The sequence below is a fragment of the Salvelinus namaycush genome, chromosome 12, assembly GCF_016432855.1.
Source record: "Salvelinus namaycush isolate Seneca chromosome 12, SaNama_1.0, whole genome shotgun sequence".
NCBI lineage: Eukaryota > Metazoa > Chordata > Actinopteri > Salmoniformes > Salmonidae > Salvelinus > Salvelinus namaycush.
In genome coordinates this window covers 34,037,811-34,059,477 of record NC_052318.1, presented here as the reverse complement: position 1 = coordinate 34,059,477, position 21,667 = coordinate 34,037,811, and the positions used below count along the sequence as shown (strand labels likewise).

At 48.3% G+C, this 21,667-nt stretch overlaps 1 protein-coding gene across 1 annotated transcript in view; it reads left to right on the top strand.

Annotated features, from left to right (window-relative positions):
• Positions 1-3,184: 3,184 nt before the first annotated feature.
• Positions 3,185-21,667, top strand: part of LOC120057494 (Down syndrome cell adhesion molecule-like protein 1 homolog) — a 31,908-nt gene continuing 13,425 nt past the window's right edge. Inside the window, exons 1-15 of the mRNA XM_039006095.1 lie at positions 3,185-3,398; positions 3,582-3,860; positions 7,115-7,390; positions 7,737-8,033; positions 9,485-9,757; positions 10,630-10,914; positions 11,200-11,319; positions 11,559-11,735; positions 17,267-17,466; positions 17,658-17,754; positions 17,859-17,987; positions 18,093-18,260; positions 18,378-18,448; positions 18,580-18,820; positions 20,871-21,017. Of these exons, the coding sequence (XP_038862023.1) occupies positions 3,185-3,398; positions 3,582-3,860; positions 7,115-7,390; positions 7,737-8,033; positions 9,485-9,757; positions 10,630-10,914; positions 11,200-11,319; positions 11,559-11,735; positions 17,267-17,466; positions 17,658-17,754; positions 17,859-17,987; positions 18,093-18,260; positions 18,378-18,448; positions 18,580-18,820; positions 20,871-21,017 (2,974 nt within the window). The remainder of the gene's footprint in view (positions 3,399-3,581; positions 3,861-7,114; positions 7,391-7,736; positions 8,034-9,484; positions 9,758-10,629; positions 10,915-11,199; positions 11,320-11,558; positions 11,736-17,266; positions 17,467-17,657; positions 17,755-17,858; positions 17,988-18,092; positions 18,261-18,377; positions 18,449-18,579; positions 18,821-20,870; positions 21,018-21,667) is intronic.

Here is a 21,667-nt window from a genome sequence, read left to right as displayed (position 1 = left end):
TCTTCCTTCTTCTGCTCCACCCTTCTTGCCTTTAATCTTTCACACACTGCTTGGTCTCTGCTAACCTAGTGTGTCCTTGACTGACAAGCCCAACAGAGAGCAACAGGCCGGTGAGTAGCAGGGTAGCAGAGTAACATGGTAGCAGGGTAGCAGGGTAACAGGGTAGCAGGGTAGTTGGGTGGCAGGGTAGCAGCATAACAGGGTAGCAGGGTAACAGGGTAGATGGGTAGCAGGGTAGCAGCGTAACAGGGTAGCAGCGTAACAGGGTAGAAGCGTAACAGGGTAGCAGAGCAGCAGGGTAGCAGTGTAACAGGGTAGCAGGGTAGTTGGGTGGCAGGGTAGCAGCATAACAGGGTAGAAGGGTAACAGGGTAGATGGGTAGCAGGGTAGCAGGGTAGTTGGGTGGCAGGGTAGCAGCATAACAGGGTAGCAGGGTAACAGGGTAGATGGGTAGCAGGGTAGCAGCGTAACAGGGTAGCAGCGTAACAGGGTAGCAGCGTAACAGGGTAGCAGAGCAGCAGGGTAGCAGTGTAACAGGGTAGCAGGGTAACATGGTAGCAGGGTAACAGGGTAGCAGCGTAACAGGGTAGCAGAGCAGCAGGGTAGCAGTGTAACAGGGTAGCAGGGTAGTTGGGTGGCAGGGTAGCAGCATAACAGGGTAGCAGGGTAACAGGGTAGATGGGTAGCAGGGTAGCAGCGTAACAGGGTAGAAGCGTAACAGGGTAGCAGAGCAGCAGGGTAGCAGTGTAACAGGGTAGCAGGGTAACAGGGTATATGGGTAGGAGGGTAGCAGAGTAACAGGGTAGAAGAGCAACAGGGTAGCAGAGCAAAAGGGTAGCAGAGCAGCAGGGTAGCAGAGCAGCAGGGTAGCAGAGTAACAGGGTAGCAGAGCAGCAGGGTAGCAGAGTAACAGGGTAGCAGGGTAACATGGTAGCAGGGTAGCAGAGTAACAGGGTAGAAGGGTAGTTGGGTGGCAGGGTAGAAGCATAACAGGGTAGCAGGGTAACAGGGTAGATGGGTAGCAGGGTAGAAGGGTAACAGGGTAGCAGTGTAACAGGGTAGCAGAGCAGCAGGGTAGCAGAGGGAATGTGGTGAACTGGCTCTTTATCTAGTGCATCACATCACATTGGCATCTCACTTTATACAGTCAAGTCAGCATGAATAGAATTTTGGGGACTACAGTGATTTAGTAATTAATATTTTACTCTGTCTGCCACTCTGCTTAACAACAGACAGAAAGGGAGACGAGGGACGGAGAGAGAGAGAGAGTGAGGGGGAGAGAGGAAGAGAGAGAGGAAGGAAAGAGAGAGTGTGTAAGGGGGGAAATGATTGTGAGGGCTAAGAAGGATAGATCGAGAGAGATGATTAAAGAGAGAAATTGAATAAACAAGAGAAACAATTAAGATGGGTGGATAGTGGAGGAGATCATGTGATTAAAATGGCTCCTGTTCTGGAGGTGTCTCCACGGCATCTGTTTGTGACAGATCTCTCTCTCCCTCCCCCTCTCTCTCTCTCCCTCTCTGTCTACATGTCAGTGTGTTGTGACAGCGTGGCGGTTGGTGTTATGGGGGTTGAAATCTTAAAGTGCACATTATCCTGTAAGGCTTAATTCAGGGGTGCAAACAAGGGCTGACTGTGAAATTACAGCCTGCAATGCGACTGTACCCCTACCCTCAACACACACACAGTCTGTCAGCCTGCACAGTCTCCCTCTCTCCCTCTCTCCTCTCTCCCCTCTCCCCTCTCCCCTCTCTCTCCCTATCTCTCTTTCTCTAGCTCTCCCTCTTTCCCTCTCTCCCTCTCTCCTCTCTCCCTTTCTCTCCCTCTCTCCTCTCCCTCTCACTCCTCTCTCTCTCTCTCCCACTCTCTCCCTCTCTCTCCCTTTCTCTCCCTCTCTCCCTCTCTCCACTCTCCCTCACTCCCTCTCCACTCTCCCTCGCTCTCATTCTCACCCTCTCTACCTCGCTCCCTCGCTCCCTCTCTCCTCTCTCCCTCTCTCCCTCTCTCTCCTCACTCCCTCCCTCTCTCTCTCTCTCCCTCTCTCTCTCCCTCTCTCTCTCGCTCTCTCTCTCTCGCTCTCCCTCTCTCCTATCTCCCTCTATCCCTCTCCACTCTCCCTCGCTCTCATTCTCACCCTCTCTACCTCGCTCCCTCTCTCCTCTCTCCCTCTCTCTCTCCCTCTCTCTCTCTCCCTCTCCCTCTCTCATATCTCCCTCTCTCCCTCTCTCCTCTCTCCCTTTCTCTCCCTCTCTCCCCTCCCTCTCACTCCTCTCTCTCTCCCCCTCTCTCCCTCTCTCTCCCTTTCTCTCCCTCTCTCCCCTCCCTCTCACTCCTCTCTCTCTCCCACTCTCTCCCTCTCTCTCCCTTTCTCTCCCTCTCTCCCTCTCTCCACTCTCCCTCACTCCCTCTCCACTCTCCCTCGCTCTCATTCTCACCCTCTCTACCTCGCTCCCTCGCTCCCTCTCTCCTCTCTCCCTCTCTCCCTCTCTCTCCTCACTCACTCCCTCCCTCTCTCCCTCTCTCTCTCTCCCTCTCTCTCGCTCTCCCTCTCTCCTATCTTCCTCTCTCCCTCTCTCCTCTCTTCCTCTCTCTCTCTCACTCTCTCCCTCTCTTCTCTCTCCCCCTGCTCTCTCCACTCTCCCTCTCTCTCCCACTTTCCCTCTCTCTCCCTCTCTCTCCTCTGTCTCCCTCTCTCTCCCTCTCTCCCTTTATCCCTTTCTCTCCCTCTCTCCCTCTCTCCTTTCTCCCTATCTCTCCCTCTCTCCTCTCTCACTCTCTCACTCTCTCACTCTCTCTCCTTCTACCCCTCTCTCTTCTCTCCCTCTCTCCCTCTCTCCCCTTCTACCACTTCAATAAGTGGGCAGGGCCTGTAAGATTGGCACAGGCTGAAAATAGGGCACAGTCTGGCAGGGTACATCACACACTGACCCACTTACCAGACCTGGGCTCATCTTGTTGTGTTCTATAACCACCACAACAATGATAACATTACTGGAGTAGAGATGGTGATAACGACTGTACTGTATGTGATGAGTGTTTGACCATTTTTGACTCACCAAAGTGTTTCACAATGTGATTGTATTGCATGTTTGATAGGGAGTTCAGCGTGTTTCCTCTTGGCTATGAATGGTTGCCAAGGATCTGTATAGCAGTCACTCTGCGCTGACTGAGTTGTATGTTGAGGATGTTTAGTTATTTTGAGGCTTTGTTAAATAGTTCTATCTCTGTCTTTCTCTCTCTCTCTCTAACAGCTAACAGGTTCTTCCTGACATCCTTTGGTGCTCTGTACATCTCAGATGTCCAGAAGGAGGATGCCCTCTCTACCTACCGCTGCATCACCAAGCACAAATACAGCGGAGAGACACGCCAGAGCAATGGAGCCAGGCTGTCTGTCATGGGTGAGTAGGACTGTGTGTAAAGTATGTCAGTGTCTGTATTTCTCTGAGTACCAGTATACAGTGTTCTGTGTGTGTAATATACAGTATGTCTGTGAATATGAATGAATAGTATGTGAGTTATTAATAAACATCCCACACCCTTCCCCAGTCCAAAGTGTAAGCTGTCTCCCCCCTCTCCTCCAGACCCCACAGAGTCGTCTCCCTCTATCCTGGACAGTTTCCAGGCGGGGGAGGTGCGGGCGGGTCTGAGTGTGGAGCTTCCCTGCATTGCAGCAGGGTACCCCAGCCCCACAGTGCGCTGGCTGAAGGACGGCCGCCCACTGCCTTCCGATGCCCACTGGACGCGGCGCCTCACAGGTCTGACCATCAGTGACCTCAGGCAGGAGGACAGCGGCAGCTATGCCTGTGAGGTCACCAACAGCTTCGGCTCCAAGGAGGTGTCCGGAGCACTTTATGTCATAGGTAAGGAGATGAGGAGAGGGGGGGCTAGAGAGTGGGAGAAGAGGGGGGGGGGGGGGTCTGGGGGGGTAAGGTTAGCACAGGCCCCCAAAACAAACAGCCATGTACAGATACACTCACACTGTCACAGCACATACACTGTACACACACACACACACGTTCACACATATAGTGTATAGTAACATATAATGTATAGTAACATATAATGTATAGTAACATATAATATATAATAACACATAATATATAATAACATAATATATAATAACATATAGTGTATAGTAACATATAATGTATAGTAACATATAATGTATAGTAACATATAATATATAATAACACATAATATATAATAACATAATATATAATAACATATAGTGTATAGTAACATATAATGTATAGTAACATATAATGTATAGTAACATATAATGTATAGTGACATATAATATATAATAACATAATATATAATAACATATAATGTATAGTAACATATAATATATAATAACATATAATATATAATAACACATAATATATAATAACATAATATATAATAACACATAATATATAATAACACATAATATATAATAACATATAATATATAATAACACATAATACATAATAACATATAATATATAATAACATATAATATATAATAACATGTAATATATAATAACATAATATATAATAACACATAATATATAATACCATAATATATAATAACATATAATATATAATACCACATAATACATAATAACATATCATATATAATAACATAGAATATATAATAACATAGAATATATAATAACATAGAATATATAATAACACATAATATATAATAACATATAATATATAATAACATACTATATAATAACACATAATATATAATAACATAATATATAATAACATATAATATATAATAACACATAATACATGATAACATATAATATATAATAACATATAATATATAATAACATGTAATATATAATAACACGTAATATATAATAACATAATATATAATAACATATAATATATAATAACACATAATATATAATAACATATAATGTATAATAACACATAATGTATAATAACATACAATATATAATAACATATAATATATAATAACATATTATATATAATAACATGTCATATATAATAACACATAATATATAATAACATATACTGTATAATAACACATAATATATAATATCATATATAATAACACATAATATATAATAACACATGATATATAATAACATAATATATAATATATAAGAACATATTTTCTTCTTCTCGGGCTTCCTGGCCAGCCGTGTTTCCTCCTCATACCACCGCTCCTCGGCTTTAGCTGCCCCCAGCTCTTCACGAGAGCGGCGATATTCTCCAACCTTAGCCCAGGGTCCTTTACCGTTCATAATTTCCTCCCATGTCCAGGAGTCCTGTGTACTGGGCCGCTGCTGCTGCTGTAGCTGCTGCCCGTTACTACGCTGCTTGGTCCGAGTTTGGTGGGTGGTTCTGTAACGGCAGCCTTCCTCCTCTTCGTCTGAAGAGGAGGTGTAGCAGGGATCGGACCAAGACGCAGCGTAGTTGGTGCTCAACATATTTAATAATACGAACTGTGAACACTACAACAATACAAAAATAACAAAATGTGGCAAACCGATACAGTCCTAGCTGGTGCAGAGAAAACACAGAGACAGGAAACAACCACCCACAAACCCCAACACAAAACAAGCCACCTATATATGATTCCCAATCAGAGACAACACAAAACACCTGCCTCTGATTGAGAACCATATTAGGCCAAACATAGAAACAGACAAACTAGACACACAACATAGAATGCCCACCCAGCTCACGTCCTGACCAACACTAAAACAAGCAAAACACACAAGAACTATGGTCAGAACGTGACATACATCCACAGGTACACCTCCAATTGACTCAAATTATGTCAATTAGCCTATCAGAAGCTTCTAAAGCCATGACATAATTTTCTGGAATTTTCCAAGCTGTTTAAAGGCACAATCAACTTAGTGTATGTAAACTTCTGACCCACTGGAATTGTGATACACATAATATATAATAACATATACTGTATAATAACACATAATATATAATAACATATACTGTATAATAACACATAATATATCATAACTTATAATATATAATAACATATAATATATAATAACATATAATATATAATAACACATAATATATAATAACATATACTGTATAATAACACATAATATATAATAACATATATAATAACACATAATATATAATAACATATAATATATAATAACACATAATATATAATAACATATACTGTATAATAACACATAATATATAATAACATATACTGTATAATAACACATAATATATAATAACATGTAATATATAATAACACATAATATATAATAACATATTATATATAATAACACAGAATATATAATAACATGTAATGTATAATATCACATAATGTGTAATAACACATCATGTATAATAACATATAATGTGTGTGAGAAATGGATGAGTATGAATGGGTGTGTTGTTTGATACCCTGTCAGATCAGGTCTCTAGACAGAGGACAAGACTGTAATGCACTGAGACTGAGCACTTCACACTACTGCCAACACCACTCACTGTCAGAGAGAGACGGATACAGAGAGGAGGAGTAAAATGGATGGATGGAGTAAAAGAAGGAGACCGAGAAGGAACAGTGAAGAAGTAGAAGTATATACTGTACAGTCATTCAGAGAGACAAGGGAAGAGAGAGAGAGACAGATTTATATAAACACAGAGAAGAGAAAGAGAGAAACAGAGAGCGAGAGAGGGCAAGAAAGAGATAAAGAGAGAGCAGAGGCAGGCTTTGCCGGTAGGCACATCATGGCAGCACAGAGTGTGACTCTGACAGGGTGGGGGGGGGGGGGCTGGGTGGCACAGCCAGGCCCCCCAGAACACGCCACCAGCTGCCTTATTGCTCACTGACATTTAAACACAAACACACACACACACACACACACACACAAATGTACGTACATGGACAGAGATGTGAAGAGATGTCTCCAGCTGCTTTTTTAATGAGTCTCCTCAACTGATTGAGCTGTTTTGTTTTTCTCTCTTTGTGTGTGTGTGTGTGTGTGTGTGTGTGTGTGTGTGTGTGTGTGTGTGTGTGTGTGTGTGTGTGTGTGTGTGTGTGTGTGTGTGTGTGTGTGTGTGTGTGTGTGTGTATTACTCATGTGTGTGTTCTCTCTCCTCCCCAGACCCCCTGCGAGTGACCCTTTCCCCCAAGAGTCTAAAGACGGGCATCAGCAGTACCCTGTTCTTTACCTGTGCTGTGGAGGGTTCTCCAGAGTACACAGTGGCCTGGTACAGGAACACAGACTCTATAATCCCAGATCAGCACATCTCTATCCAGGGCCCCCACAACGACACCCTGCAGATCACAGCGGCTCAGAAGAGCCACTCTGGGGCCTACCAGTGCTTCGCCTCCCGCAAGGGCCACACTGCCCAGGACTTCTCTATCATACTGCTGGAGGGTAAAAGGATGGAGAGAGGGAAGGAGGGATGGGAGGTGGGATGGGAGGTGGGAGGGGAGGTGGGAGGGAAGGAGGGATGGGAGGGGAGGAGGGGAAGCAGGCAACTTTATTCTTAAGATTTATAACTGAAAAGCTGTGAATCTCACTTTTCTTATCTCTCTCTCTCTCTCTCTCTCTCTCTCTCTCTCTCTCTCTCTCTCTCTCTCTCTCTCTCTCTCTCGCTCTCTCTCTCTCTCTCTCTCTCTCTCTCTCTCTCTCTCTCTCTCTCTCTCTCTCTCTCTCTCTCTCTCTCTCTCTCTCTCTCTCTCTCTCTCTCTCTCTCTCTCTCTCTCTCTCTCTCCTGTAGATGGTACTCCTCGTATCGTGTCGTCCTTCAGTGAGCGCGTGGTCGCCCCCGGGGAGCCCTTCTCTCTGATGTGTGGCGCCAAAGGAGCCCCACCCCCTTCCATCACCTGGACACTGGACGACGAGCCTGTGGTGCGAGACTCCGCCTACAAAACCAGCCAGTACACCCTATCAGACGGCCTGACCGTGTCACATGTCAACGTAAGCAGCCCAGCCATCCGTGACGGGGGAGTGTATCGCTGCGCTGCACGCAACTCGGCCGGTAGCGCCGAGTACCAAGCGCGCATAAACGTAAGAGGTGCCTGTCTACTTTTCAATATACACACACCCCACACCCGCACCTATACACACACTAAAACATGCACGTAGTACAGAGACAGGTGGAGATGTGTAGGGAGTTAGATACACTTGCAACACATACACACATCCAACCCACATGCGTACATGCACTAACACACACTATCAGGGATCAAGGTAAGACCCAGATGCAGACTGTCGAAGTAACACTGTTTATTGTAGCAAACAGGGGCAGACAAAGACAGGTCAAGGCAGGCAGGGGTTGGAAATCCAGGGTAAGGCAAAGGTACCGGACGACAGGCAGGCTCAGGGTCAGGCAGAGAGGTCAGGCGGGCGGGAAAAGGGTCAGGACAGGCAAAGGTCAAAACCGGGAGTACTAGCAAAGAGAGGCTGGGAAACGATAGGAGCTGACAGAGAAAACGCTGGTAAGCTTGAATGAACAAGACAAACTGGCAACAAACAGACGGAGAACACAGGTATAAATACACAGGGGATAATAGGGAAGATGGGCGACACCTGGAAGGGGGTGGAGACAAGCACAAGGACAGGTGCAACAGATCAGCTGGGCTTAGAGTTCACCTCTTCCCGTCATCCCTCTTCCTTTCTCTCAGTTTCTCCCTCTGAATGTGTTTCTCTCGCTTTCTATTTCTCTGTCTGTCTGTCTGTCTGTCTGTCTGTCTGTCTCTGTCTGTCTGTCTGTCTGTCTGTCTGTCTGTCTGTCTGTCTGTCTGTCTGTCTGTCTGTCTGTCTGTCTGTCTGTCTGTCTGTCTGTGTATGTATGTGTCTTGCCTAGTTTGTCTGTTTCTGTCTCTTTTGCTGTGTGTCTGTCTCTTTGTCTCTCTCTATCTCTAATGCCTGTCTCTATCTATGTCTGTTCTCATCAAGACCTTAGGACAGTGTTACTGAGGGTAGTGTAGTCAAACACGTGCATACACCCATACACACAATCACTTAGACAACACAAATAATTTATAGATATTACAAATATTACCAGTATGATTAGGAGGCATCACTAACCTCCCTCTCTACCCCTCAACCTGCCCCAATCACTCTCTCCCCTGTCCTCCCTCTTTACCCCTCAACCTGCCACAATCACTCTCTCCCCTGTCCTCCCTCTTTACCCCTCAACCTGCCCCAATCACTCTCTCCCCTGTCCTCCCTCTCTACCCCTCAACCTGCCCCAATCACTCTTTCCCCTGTCCTCCCTCTCTACCCCTCAACCTGCCCCAATCGCTCTCTCCCCTGTCCTCCCTCTCTACCCCTCAATCTGCCCCAATCACTCTCTCCCCTGTCCTCCCTCTCTACCCCTCAACCTGCCCCAATCACTCTCTCCCCTCCTCCTCTGCTCCCTTTTGCTCCCATGTCCTCCTCCCCTCTCTCTTATCTTCCACCCCATGTCTCTCCCTCCTCTCCTCCTCTCCCCTGTCCTCCCTCTCTTCTCTATGTCTCCAGGTTCTCCTAGGATCAGGGAGATGCGTGACATCACGGCTGTAGCTGGAAGGAACACCTTTATAACCTGTCGTGTGATTGGTTACCCCTACTACTCTATCAAGTGGTTTAAGGACGGCATGCTGCTGCCTGACAACCATCGCCAGGTGGTGTATGAGAATGGAACCCTGAGGCTGAGTGATGTGCAGAAGGGCATGGACGAGGGTACCTACCTGTGTAGTGTGCTCATCCAGCCACAGACCTCCATCGACCAGACTGTCCACGTCACTGTGAAAGGTAGGGGACTGGACAGGGGTGGGGGACAAAGGGTAGGGGCAAAGGTGAAATACAGGTAAGGGAAATAGAGTAGGTATGAAAACTACCAATGACAGGCTGTTCACTACAATGCAGTGGATTTGTTGAAAGTCATCAACGTTTGGGCAAGGTTACTTCCTAGACGTAACCAGACACTCAGCTCAACAGGGTCTTCACACCATGGTGTTAAAAGTATCTTGCTTTATATGGATGTGTATGTGTGTGTTGAGTGGTAAGCGTGGGTGCTTTAGGTGTGTGTGTGTTGGGGGGGTTGTAGAGGTGTGTGTGTGTGTGTGTGGGGGGGGGGGCTGTAGAGATGTGTGTGTGGTGTGTGGGGGGGGTTGTAGAGGTGTGTTTGTGGTGTGTTGGAGGGCGGGCTGTAGAGGTGTGTGTGTTGGGGCTTTAGAGGTGTGTGTGTGGTGTGTTGGGGGGGCTGTAGAGGTGTGTGTGTGGTGTGTTGGGGGGGGGGGGGGGGCTGTAGAGGTGTGTGTGTTGGGGGGGCTGTAGAGGTGTGTGTGTGGTGTGTGTGTCCCTGATTTAATTAGATTAATCATAATGAGGCCCAGATTAAATCCCCTAGATGTCTCAGCTGTAGCACCCCCCACCCCCACCCCCTCCGCTACCATGGCAACGGCATGACTTCTTCCGCCAGTTGGCCTCTAATCGGAGCCCCTATTATGGGCTAGTGGAGATGGCAGGGGTGGGTAAGTCAGGGGGCATACTACACTGGCCAACAACAGCCTGCTCTGTGCCCCTCTCTCTACACCCAAGGTGTCCAATCCAGTCCACACACTCTCTCACGCTCTCCCTTTCTCTGACCTTTAACCCTGACCTCTGTAACCTCTGCCCCCCAGTTCCGCCCCTGATCCAGCCCTTTGACATCCCCTCCACGTCGGTGGGAAAGCTGATGTATATCGCCTGCGTGGTGTCGTCAGGTGACATGCCTATCCGCATCACCTGGCACAAAGATGGGCAGCTTATCGTGCCTGGCTCCGCCTCCGGCGTTGGCATAGAGACCAAGGAGTTCATGAGCTCCCTGCAGATCTCCAAGGTGACCCTGAAGCACAACGGCAACTACACCTGCATTGCTAGCAACGCCGCGGCAACCGTCAGCTGGGAGAGACAGCTGATCGTCACCGGTGAGAGAGGGAGGAGGGGACGAGATGGGAGGAGGGGAAGAAGATGGGAGGAGGGGAAGAGATGGGATGAGGTGGTTGAAAAAAGGTGGCGGGTGAGATGCAAAAAGAGGGTTGAAAAATGTGTGGTGTTGAAGAATCAAGGGAAGGGCTGATTGGGTATAAGTGTCATTTGAAAGGAAGAGTTATTATTGGTGAATAATGAACCTCCACCATTTTAGAGATGTTATCATGTATAATGACTGTTATTCTATACTGATTGTAACCAATATACCTTTTTCACCTCAGTTCCCCCTCGCTTCGTGGTACAGCCTAACAACCAGGATGGGATCTATGGGAAGGCAGGAGTACTCAACTGCTCTGTGGAGGGATACCCTCCTCCCAAAGTCATGTGGAAACACGCCAAAGGTAAAGACCCTGCAGCACTGACATCAACTAACTAACTAACTGTCTACTATTCCATTCATCTTAGTAAAATAACTTGTCCAAAAATATATAATCATTTTCATCATCAAGTTGAATTGATGATGAAAGAGACAATTAGACAATTTTTGCATTTTTATTCTCTACTGTAACATCATAACTTAGAAACCATGATCACTATGGGTAACTTTGAGTTGGCCTGTCCGTGCCGTTCCTCCCTGTAGGTACAGGGAACCCCCAGCAGTACCACCCTGTGCCTCTGACTGGTCGGATCCAGATCATGGGGAACGGCTCCCTGCTGATCCGTCACGTCCTGGAGGACGACCGGGGATACTACCTCTGTCAGGCCTCCAACGGAGTGGGCTCTGACATCAGCAAGAGCATGGTTCTTACTGTCAAGAGTGAGTAGCCTCTCTCTCTCTCTCTTTCTCGCTCTCCCCGCTCTATCTTTCTATCCTAAACTTTCATGTTGTACACTTCTTGGTTCAATGTTGTGTCTACTTCCAGCCCTGGGCTGAGCTTGGTTCTCCCCTCCTGTTTGACCCCAGCCCTGGGCTGAGCTTGGTTCTCCCCTCCTGTTTGACCCCAGCCCTGGGCTGAGCTTGGTTCTCCCCTCCTGTTTGACCCAGGCCCTGGGCTGAGCTTGGTTCTCCCCTCCTGTTTGACCCCAGCCCTGGGCTGAGCTTGGTTCTCCCCTCCTGTTTGAACCCAGCCCTGGGCTGAGCTTGGTTCTCCCCTCCTGTTTGACCCCAGCCCTGGGCTGAGCTTGGTTCTTCCCTTCTGTTTGACTCCAGCCCTGGGCTGAGCTTGGTTCTCCTCTCCTGTTTGACCCCAGCCCTGGGCTGAGCTTGGTTCTCCCCTCCTGTTTGACCCCAGCCCTGGGCTGAGCTTGGTTCTCCCCTCCTGTTTGAACCCAGCCCTGGGCTGAGCTTGGTTCTCCTCTCCTGTTTGACCCAGGCCCTGGGCTGAGCTTGGTTCTCCCCTCCTGTTTGAACCCAGCCCTGGGCTGAGCTTGGTTCTCCCCTCCTGTTTGACCCCAGCCCTGGGCTGAGCTTGGTTCTCCCCTCCTGTTTGACCCCAGCCCTGGGCTGAGCTTGGTTCTCCCCTTCTGTTTGACCCCAGCCCTGGGCTGAGCTTGGTTCTCCCCTCCTGTTTGACCCCAGCCCTGGGCTGAGCGTGGTTCTCCCCTCCTGTTTGACCCAGGCCCTGGGCTGAGCTTGGTTCTCCCCTCCTGTTTGACCCCAGCCCTGGGCTGAGCTTGGTTCTCCCTTCCTGTTTGACCCCAGCCCTGGGCTGAGCTTGGTTCTCCCGTTCTGTTTGACCCAGGCCCTGGGCTGAACTTGGTTCTCCCCTCCTGTTTGACCCAGGCCCTGAGCTGAGCTTGGTTCTCCCCTCCTGTTTGACCCCAGCCCTGAGCTGAGCTTGGTTCTCCCCTCCTGTTTGACCCCAGCCCTGGGCTGAGCTTGGTTCTCCCCTCCTGTTTGACCCCAGCCTTGGGCTGAGCTTGGTTCTCCCCTCCTGTTTGACCCCAGCCCTGAGCTGAGCTTGGTTCTCCCCTCCTGTTTGACCCCAGCCCTGAGCTGAGCTTGGTTCTCCCCTTCTGTTTGACCCCAGCCCTGGGCTGAGCTTGGTTCTCCCCTCCTGTTTGACCCCAGCCCTGGGCTGAGCTTGGTTCTCCCCTTCTGTTTGACCCCAGCCCTGGGCTGAGCTTGGTTCTCCCCTCCTGTTTGACCCCAGCCCTGGGCTGAGCTTGGTTCTCCCCTCCTGTTTGACCCCAGCCCTGGGCTGAGCTTGGTTCTCCCCTCCTGTTTGACCCCAGCCCTGGGCTGAGCTTGGTTCTCCCCTCCTGTTTGACCCCAGCCCTGGGCTGAGCTTGGTTCTCCCCTCCTGTTTGACCCCAGCCCTGGGCTGAGCTTGGTTCTCCCCTCCTGTTTGACCCCAGCCCTGAGCTGAGCTTGGTTCTCCCCTCCTGTTTGACCCCAGCCCTGGGCTGAGCTTGGTTCTCCCCTCCTGTTTGACCCCAGCCCTAGGCTGAGCTTGGTTCTCCCCTCCTGTTTGACCCCAGCCCTGGGCTGAGCTTGGTTCTCCCCTCCTGTTTGACCCCAGCCCTGGGCTGAGCTTGGTTCTCCCCTCTTGTTTGACCCAGGCTCTGGGCTGAGCTTGGTTCTCCCCTCCTGTTTGACCCCAGCCCTGGGCTGTGCTTGGTTCTCCCGTTCTGTTTGACCCAGGCCCTGGGCTGAACTTGGTTCTCCCCTCCTGTTTGACCCAGGCCCTGGGCTGAGCTTGGTTCTCCCCTCGTGTTTGACCCCAGCCCTGAGCTGAGCTTGGTTCTCCCCTCCTGTTTGACCCCAGCCCTGGGCTGAGCTTGGTTCTCCCCTCCTGTTTGACCCCAGCCCTGAGCTGAGCTTGGTTCTCCCCTCCTGTTTGACCCCAGCCCTGGGCTGAGCTTGGTTCTCCCCTCCTGTTTGACCCCACTCCAGTGTCTTGGCTGTCCTGTGTGTCTTGGTTGTCCTGTGTGTCTTGGCTGTCCTGTGTGTCTTGGCTGTCCTGTGTGTCTTGGCTGTCCTGTGTGTCCTGGTTGTCCTGTGTGTCTTGGCTGTCCTGTGTGTCCTGGTTGTCCTGTGTGTCTTGGCTGTCCTGTCCATCCTGGTTGTCCTGTGTGTCCTGGTTGTCCTGTGTGTCCTGGCTGTCCTGTCCATCCTGGTTGTCCTGTGTGTCCTGGTTGTCCTGTGTGTCCTGGCTGTCCTGTCCATCCTGGTTGTCCTGTGTGTCCTGGTTGTCCTGTGTGTCCTGGCTGTCCTGGCTGTCAAATCAAATTTATTATTAGTATTTATATAGCCCTTCTTACATCAGCTGATATCTCAAAGTGCTGTACAGAATCCCAGCCTAAAACCCCAAACAGCAAGCAATGCAGGTGTAGAAGCACGGTGGCTAGGAAAACTCCCATAGAAAGGCCAGAACCTAGGAAGAAACCTAGAGAGGAACCAGGCTATGAGGGGTGGCCAGTCCTCTTCTGGCTGTGCCGGGTGGAGATTATAACAGAACATGGCCAAGATGTTCAAATGTTCATAAATGACCAGCATGGTCAAATAATAATAATCACAGTGGTTGTTGAGGGTGCAGCAAGTCAGCACCTCAGGAGTAAATGTCAATTGGCTTTTCATAGCCGATCATTAAGAGTATCTCTACCGCTCCTGCTGTCTCTAGAGAGGTCAGGTCAGATCAAGGTTCCATAGCCGCAGGCAGAACAGTTGAAACTGGAGCAGCAGCACGGCCAGGTGGACTGGGGACAGCAAGGAGTCATCATGCCAGGTAGTCCTGAGGCATGGTCCTAAGGCCCAGGTCCTCCGAGAGAGAAAGAAAGAGAGAAAGAGAGAATTAGAGAGAGCATAACAAACTGACCCTAGCCCCCCGACACATAAACTACTGCAGCATAAATACTGGAGACTGAGACAGGAGGGGTCAGGAGACACTGTGGCCCCATCCGATGATACCCCCGGACAGGGCCAAACAGGAAGGATATAACCCCACCCACTTTGCCAAAGCACAGCACCCACACCACTAGAGGGATATCTTCAACCACCAACTTACCATCCTGAGACAAGGCCGAGTATAGCCCACAAAGATCTCCGCCACAGCACAACCCAAGGGGGGGCGCCAACCCAGACAGGAAGATCACGTCAGTGACTCAACCCACTCAAGTGACGCACCCCTCCTAGGGACGGCATGAAAGAGCACCAGTAAGCCAGTGAGCCCCTGTAATAGGGTTAGAGGCAGAGAATCCCAGTGGAGAGAGGGGAACCGGCCAGGCAGAGACAGCAAGGGCGGTTCGTTGCTCCAGAGCCTTTCCGTTCACCTTCACACTCCTGGGCCAGACTACACTCAATCATATGACCCACTGAAGAGATGAGTCTTCAGTAAAGACTTAAAGGTTGAAACCGAGTCTGCGTCTCTCACATGGGTAGGCAGACCATTCCATAAAAATGGAGCTCTATAGGAGAAAGCCCTGCCTCCAGCTGTTTGCTTAGAAATTCTAGGGACAATTAGGAGGCCTGCGCCTTGTGACCGTAGCGTACGTGTAGGTATGTACGGCAGGACCAAATCGGAAAGATAGGTTGGAGCAAGCCCATGTAATGCTTTGTAGGTTAGCAGTAAAACCTTGAAATCAGCCCTTGCTTTAACAGGAAGCCAGTGTAGGGAGGCTAGCACTGGAGTAATATGATCACATTTTTTGGTTTCTAGTCAGGATTCTAGCAGCCGTATTTAGCACTAACTGAAGTTTATTTAGTGCTTTATCCGGGTAGCCGGAAAGTAGAGGATTGCAGTAGTCTAACCTAGAAGTAACAAAAGCATGAATTAATTTTTCTCTATCCTTTTTGGACAGAAAGTTTCTGATTTTTGCAATGTTACGTAGATGGAAAAAAACTGTCCTTGTCTTGATATGTTCGTCAAAAGAGAGATCAGGGTCCAGAGTAACGCCGAGGTCCTTCACAGTTTTATTTGAGACGACTTTACAACCATCAGATTCAACAGAAGATCTCTTTGTTTCTTGGGACCTAGAACAAGCATCTCTGTTTTGTCCGAGTTTAAAAGTAGAACGTTTGCAGCCATCCACTTCCTTATGTCTGAAACACAGGCTTCTAGCGGGGGCAATTTTGGGGCTTCACCATGTTTCATTGAAATGTACAGCTGTGTGTCATCCGCATAGCAGTGAAAGTTAACATTATGTTTTCGAATTACATCCCCAAGAGGTAAAATATATAGTGAAAACAATAGTGGTCCTAAAACGGAACCTTGAGGAACACCGAAATGTACAGTTGATTTGTCAGAGGACAAACCATTCACAGAGACAAACTGATATCTTTCCGACAGATAAGATCTAAACCAGGCCAGAACTTGTCCGTGTAGACCAATTTGGGTTTCCAATCTCTCCAAAAGAATGTGGTTATCGATGGTATCAAAGGCAGCACTAAGGTCTAGGAGCACGAGGACAGATGCAGAGCCTTGGTCTGACGCCATTAAAAGGTCATTTACCACCTTCACAAGTGCAGTCTCAGTGCTATGATGGGGTCTAAAACCAGACTGAAGCATTTCGTGAGTGAGTTGTGGTGCAACAGCTTTTTTTACATTTTATCTAAAAAAAAAAAACGATGTCCTGTCCATCCTGTCTGTCCTGTCTGTCCTGTCCATCCTGTCTGTCCTGTCTGTCCTGTCCATCCTGGCTGTCCTGGCTGTCCTGGCTGTCCTGTCCATCCTGGCTGCCCTGTCTGTCCTGGCTGTCCTGGCTGTCCTGTCTTTCCTGTCTGTCCTGGCTGTCCTGTCCATCCTGTCTGTCCTGTCCATCCTGTCTGTCCTGTCCATCCTGTCTGTCCTGTCTGTCCTGTCCATCCTGGCTGTCCTGGCTGTCCTGGCTGTCCTGTCCATCCTGGCTGCCCTGTCTGTCCTGGCTGTCCTGGCTGTCCTGTCTTTCCTGTCTGTCCTGGCTGTCCTGTCCATCCTGTCTGTCCTGTCCATCCTGTCTGTCCTGTCCATCCTGTCTGTCCTGTCTGTCCTGGCTGTCCTGTCCATCCTGTCTGTCCTGGCTGTCCTGGCTGTCCTGTGTGTGGTTTGAAGAAAAGAAAGGTTCTGATGAATTGGTGATGAAAACAAAACAGCAGGAACCCCTCAGATCAATAACCCATGTCGGCGGAGAGGAGGAGGAAACAAGGAAGAGGGGAGGAGGAGGGAGCTGGGGAAGAGAGGAGGGGGGGCTGGAGGGCCACGAGGGCTCGGAGCGTGAAATGAAAACAGATAGTGATGGAGGGTCGATTTCTATTTTCTACACACCTGTACAGTTCCTTGATTTTTCAAATACCCATCCCTCTTTCCTTCTCTCATTTTGCCATATCTATTTATCATATTCATGAATATCTCTCTCTGTGTGTGTCTCCAGTTCCAGCCATGATCACGTCGCACCCCAACACCACCATGGCCATCAAGGGCCAGGTGAAGGAGCTGAACTGCACAGCGCGGGGAGAGCAGCCAATCATCATCCGCTGGGAGAGGGGCGACACCGTCATCGACGCCGAGAGGAACCCCCGCTACTCCATCACCATCAACAAGAAAGGGGACGAGGTCATCTCCACGCTCAAGGTTAGACACTGACGAAAGAGGGCAAAATGTTGAGAGAGAATTGAAATTGAAGAGCATATGATTTAGAACAGAGCCCAATTGATTTGAGATGAAAGTACTAAAGGGTACAGTATTATATGCTCGGTAGTTTTGACCACTAAATATTCCATGCCGTCTCTCTGTCTTCTATGTGTGTTGCTGTCCCCATGCAGCTGAAGCCAGCGGAGCGCGGGGACTCAGTCTTCTTCTCCTGCCATGCCATCAACTCATACGGAGAGGGGCGAGGACTCATCCAGCTTACCGTGCAAGGTGCCTATCTCTCGCACTCTGCTATTACTGCACATAGGCTCACTGTTGACAGACCAGTGATTGAGGTCAAATTGATACTTAACCTCCTCCACTCACACACACAGAGCCTCCTGACCCTCCTGAGTTGGAGGTGAGAGAGGTGAAGGATCGCAGTATGAACCTGCGCTGGATCCAGAGGTTCGACGGCAACAGCATCATCACCAGCTACGACATCGAGTATAAGAACAAGTCTGGTACGAGTCCAACCAGTTTAAACCCTCACATCCCTATTGTCCTCAATCTAACTCCCTTTTCTCTGGTCCTCTAATGTCCTCTCTATCTGCTTCTATATGTTACAGATACTTGGGATCACAAGTACACCACCAGGAACATCTCCCCCACTAACAACCAGGCTAACATCGTGGAGCTGCACCCTGCCTGTGTCTACAGCATCCGCATGTACTCCTTCAACAAGATCGGACGCAGCCAGCCTAGCAAGGAGCTCACCATCAGCACTGAGGAAGCACGTACGTCTTACACACACTTATATAAACACACATGCACAAACACACACACACCCCTAATTAAAATGCTGTCTTGTTTGGTGTCATTGAAACCCTCATTTCAACATCTCACGTCAACAGAACCTGATGGGCCCCCTATGGACGTGATCCTCCAGCCAATGACATCGCAGAGCATACGGGTCACGTGGAGGGTAAACGTCATTGACCATCATGCCTCTCTTCCTTCATGCTATAATACCATAATAACTGAGACATTCAAACTAACCATCATTGATCTCCAGTCAGTGTCCTGACAGAGCTGTCCTCTGCCTCTCCCTCTCAGGCCCCCAGGAAGGAGCTTCAGAACGGGGTGATCCGGGGCTACCAGATTGGTTACCGTGAGAACGGGCCGGGCAGTAACGGCCAGTACAGCATTGTGGAGATGAAGGCCACAGGGGACAGCGAGGTGTACACCCTGGACAACCTGAAGAAGTTTGCCCAGTATGGAGTGGTGGTCCAGGCCTTCAACAGGGCTGGCACTGGCCCCTCTAGCACTGAGATCAACGCTACCACACTGGAGGATGGTAAGACTGGAGGGAGGGAGGGAGGTTTGGAGGGAGCTAGACTTGAGGTTGTGTGGTAGGGAGGGATGGCGAATGCAAGAGAGAGAGGGGGGGGGGGGGGGGTGGTGATGGGAGGAGATTCATACTCTGCTTGTAATAATAATAACTTAATTTGTATAGTGCTTTTCAATACAGGTAACAAAGTGCTTCACATCATAAAACAATACAATAAAAGTACTAACAAAGAAACAAAGACAGGAGGAAGGAGAATGAAACAAGATAGCTAATTAAAATGAAACATTAAAAGCATCTTTATAAAAGTGGTATTCAGAAGGGATTTCAAAAGATGCACTGAATCTGCAAGCCTGATCTGCTCTGGCAGACCATTCCAAAGTCTAGGGGCCCGAATGGCAAATGTCTGGTCTCCTTTCATTTTCAACCTAGACTTGGAATGATCAACAGTGCCCTGCCAGAGGATCTCAGGCTGCGTCCTGGCTCGTAGGGAGATAAAAGACCTGAGATATAGGATGGGGCTAAACCAAGCCTAGGCTTAAACGTGACTGGTAGCCAAGCTAAAATAGGTGTGGTAATATGGTAACATTCTTTAACATTCTGTTAAAAGCCGAGCTGCAGCATTTTGTAGATGATGGAGTGATTTCTGAGACATGTATACAAAGATCTACAGTAATCTAGTTGTGAGGAAATCAAAGCATGTATAACTTTGCCAGATCAGTGGCTGAAATAAAATACTATTTTTTAGATGATAAAAGCAGGACATGCTGCTCAAGGTTTAGGTAAGGGTCAAAGAAGACACCAAGGCTTTTGTCCGTAGTTTTTACTTTGGTGGACAAATGACCAAGGTTATTTACAATCTGTGTTCTAGCAAGGTGGGGGCCAAATAAAACAACCTCAGATTTCTTCCCATGAGCTGGAGAAAATTGTCAGACATCCAACATTTGATGTCAGCAAGAGACATGTGAAGTGTAGCTACGCTAGCTTGGTCACTGGATCTGATTGGTAGATAAAGCTGCGTGTCATCCGCAAAGCAGAACAGGTGGATTTGTTTAACTTGCCGACAGGAATAGAAAATAGAGTCCAATGTAAGAATAGAGATGCACCATGCATTGATTCAGTTGTGCAAACACACTCTGACACACACAGTCTCTGAGACAAAATGGAGGAGATGAACATGCAGCACATCCCCCATCACTCTCCAGTTCTAATTAGCTCCCTCATTAGACTGAGAGAGAGAGAGGCCCATTACTCTATGAATATGCTTGGCCACTCTGCCTCTCTCTCTTCCTTCCCCTCTCTCTTCTTCACTGGTTATCTCTCTATTCCCTTTCAATTCACACCCTTTCTTTTTTTTATCATTCAATTTGTTTTTCTCCTCAATCTCTCTCCCCTTGCTTTCATTGGGGAATCCCCGTCTCCTTCTCTCAATACTCTCTTGTTTAATCTTTACATCAGACAGACAACATCTTAGTCCCTCCCTCTCCCCTGTGTGTACAGCCTTAATGATAGAGATAGATGTAGATCCTGATTATGATAATAGTAGTGATAACTAAAACACACTCTCTCAGATTGTCTGTCTGTCTGTCGCTGCTGCTTCTACAGCTGCAATTATCACACAGCTGGACACATTGTCCTCTGTCCACACACTTCTGCTTTTTATCCTCCGTCTGCATCTCATCAACATCCTTCATGTTAACCCTTGTCAGTCCAGTCTGCCCTGTTATATGCTACTGTGTATCCCTCTTTCCCTTCCCCCTTATTATTATTATTTATTATTTAACCTTTATTTAACTAGGCAAGTCAGGTAAGAACAAATTCTTATTTACAAGACGGCAATACCTGCCTCTCCCTCTCTCTCTCTCTCTCTCTTTGTCATCCCTCACTTTCTACATCTGTTTCTCTCCCCATTGCAGTGATTGAAAATTGAAGATTGGAATAAATAGTATTTTTTTGCAATTACTATTATTTCTGTCCTATTAGTCAGAGATAGCTGTGTTCAATAACATACACTATAGCCCTCTGTGATGTTAACCTATGACCTTTCTCCTACCCCCAGTGCCCAGCCAGCCACCCCAGAACGTGCGGGCCATCTCGGTGACGTCAGACGAGGCGGTGATCACATGGGCGGAGCCCCCGCGTCTGACGCTGCATGGCGTGCTGAAGGGATACCGCGTAGTGTTCTGGTCCCTCTTCCCTGACGGAGGTGGGTGCTGTGAGGGCCAGGCACAGGGGCCGATGCAGAGTAATTATCACTACTATCATTCTAACTAAACCCCAAACCCATGGCCCCACCTGTCTGTCTGATGTCTGACATGGGTGTGTGAACCTGTACCAAAAACTCTAACTGTGCCTTAGCCTGCCCTGCTCCCCACCAGTCTGTCTCTGTGTGTGTTAACCCTTAACTCACACCCCTCTTCTCATCTGGCACCTAACCCTTCACACGCCCCATTCCCAATCTGTCTTTTGTTTACCTGGAATTAAAAAAAGATATAGTTGTTTACCTTCCCTAACCTGTATTTTCCTCCCAATAGGTGTACTTGAGATTCATGAGCAAACAAGGCTTACTTTCTCTCTCTCTCTCTCTCTCTCTCTCTCTCTCTCTCTCTCTCTCTCTCTCTCTCTCTCTCTCTCTCTCTCTCTCTATCACTTTCTCTTTCTTTCTTTCTCTCTCTCTCTCTCTCTATCACTTTCTCTTTCTTTCTTTCTTTCTCTCTCTCTCTCTCTCTCTCTCTCTCTCTCTCTCTCTCTCTCTCTCTCTGTCTCTCTCTCTCTCGCTCTGTCTCTCTCTCTCTCTCTCCCTCCCTCTACCTCTCTCTCTCTGTCTCTCTCTCTCTCTCTCTCTGTCTCTCTCTC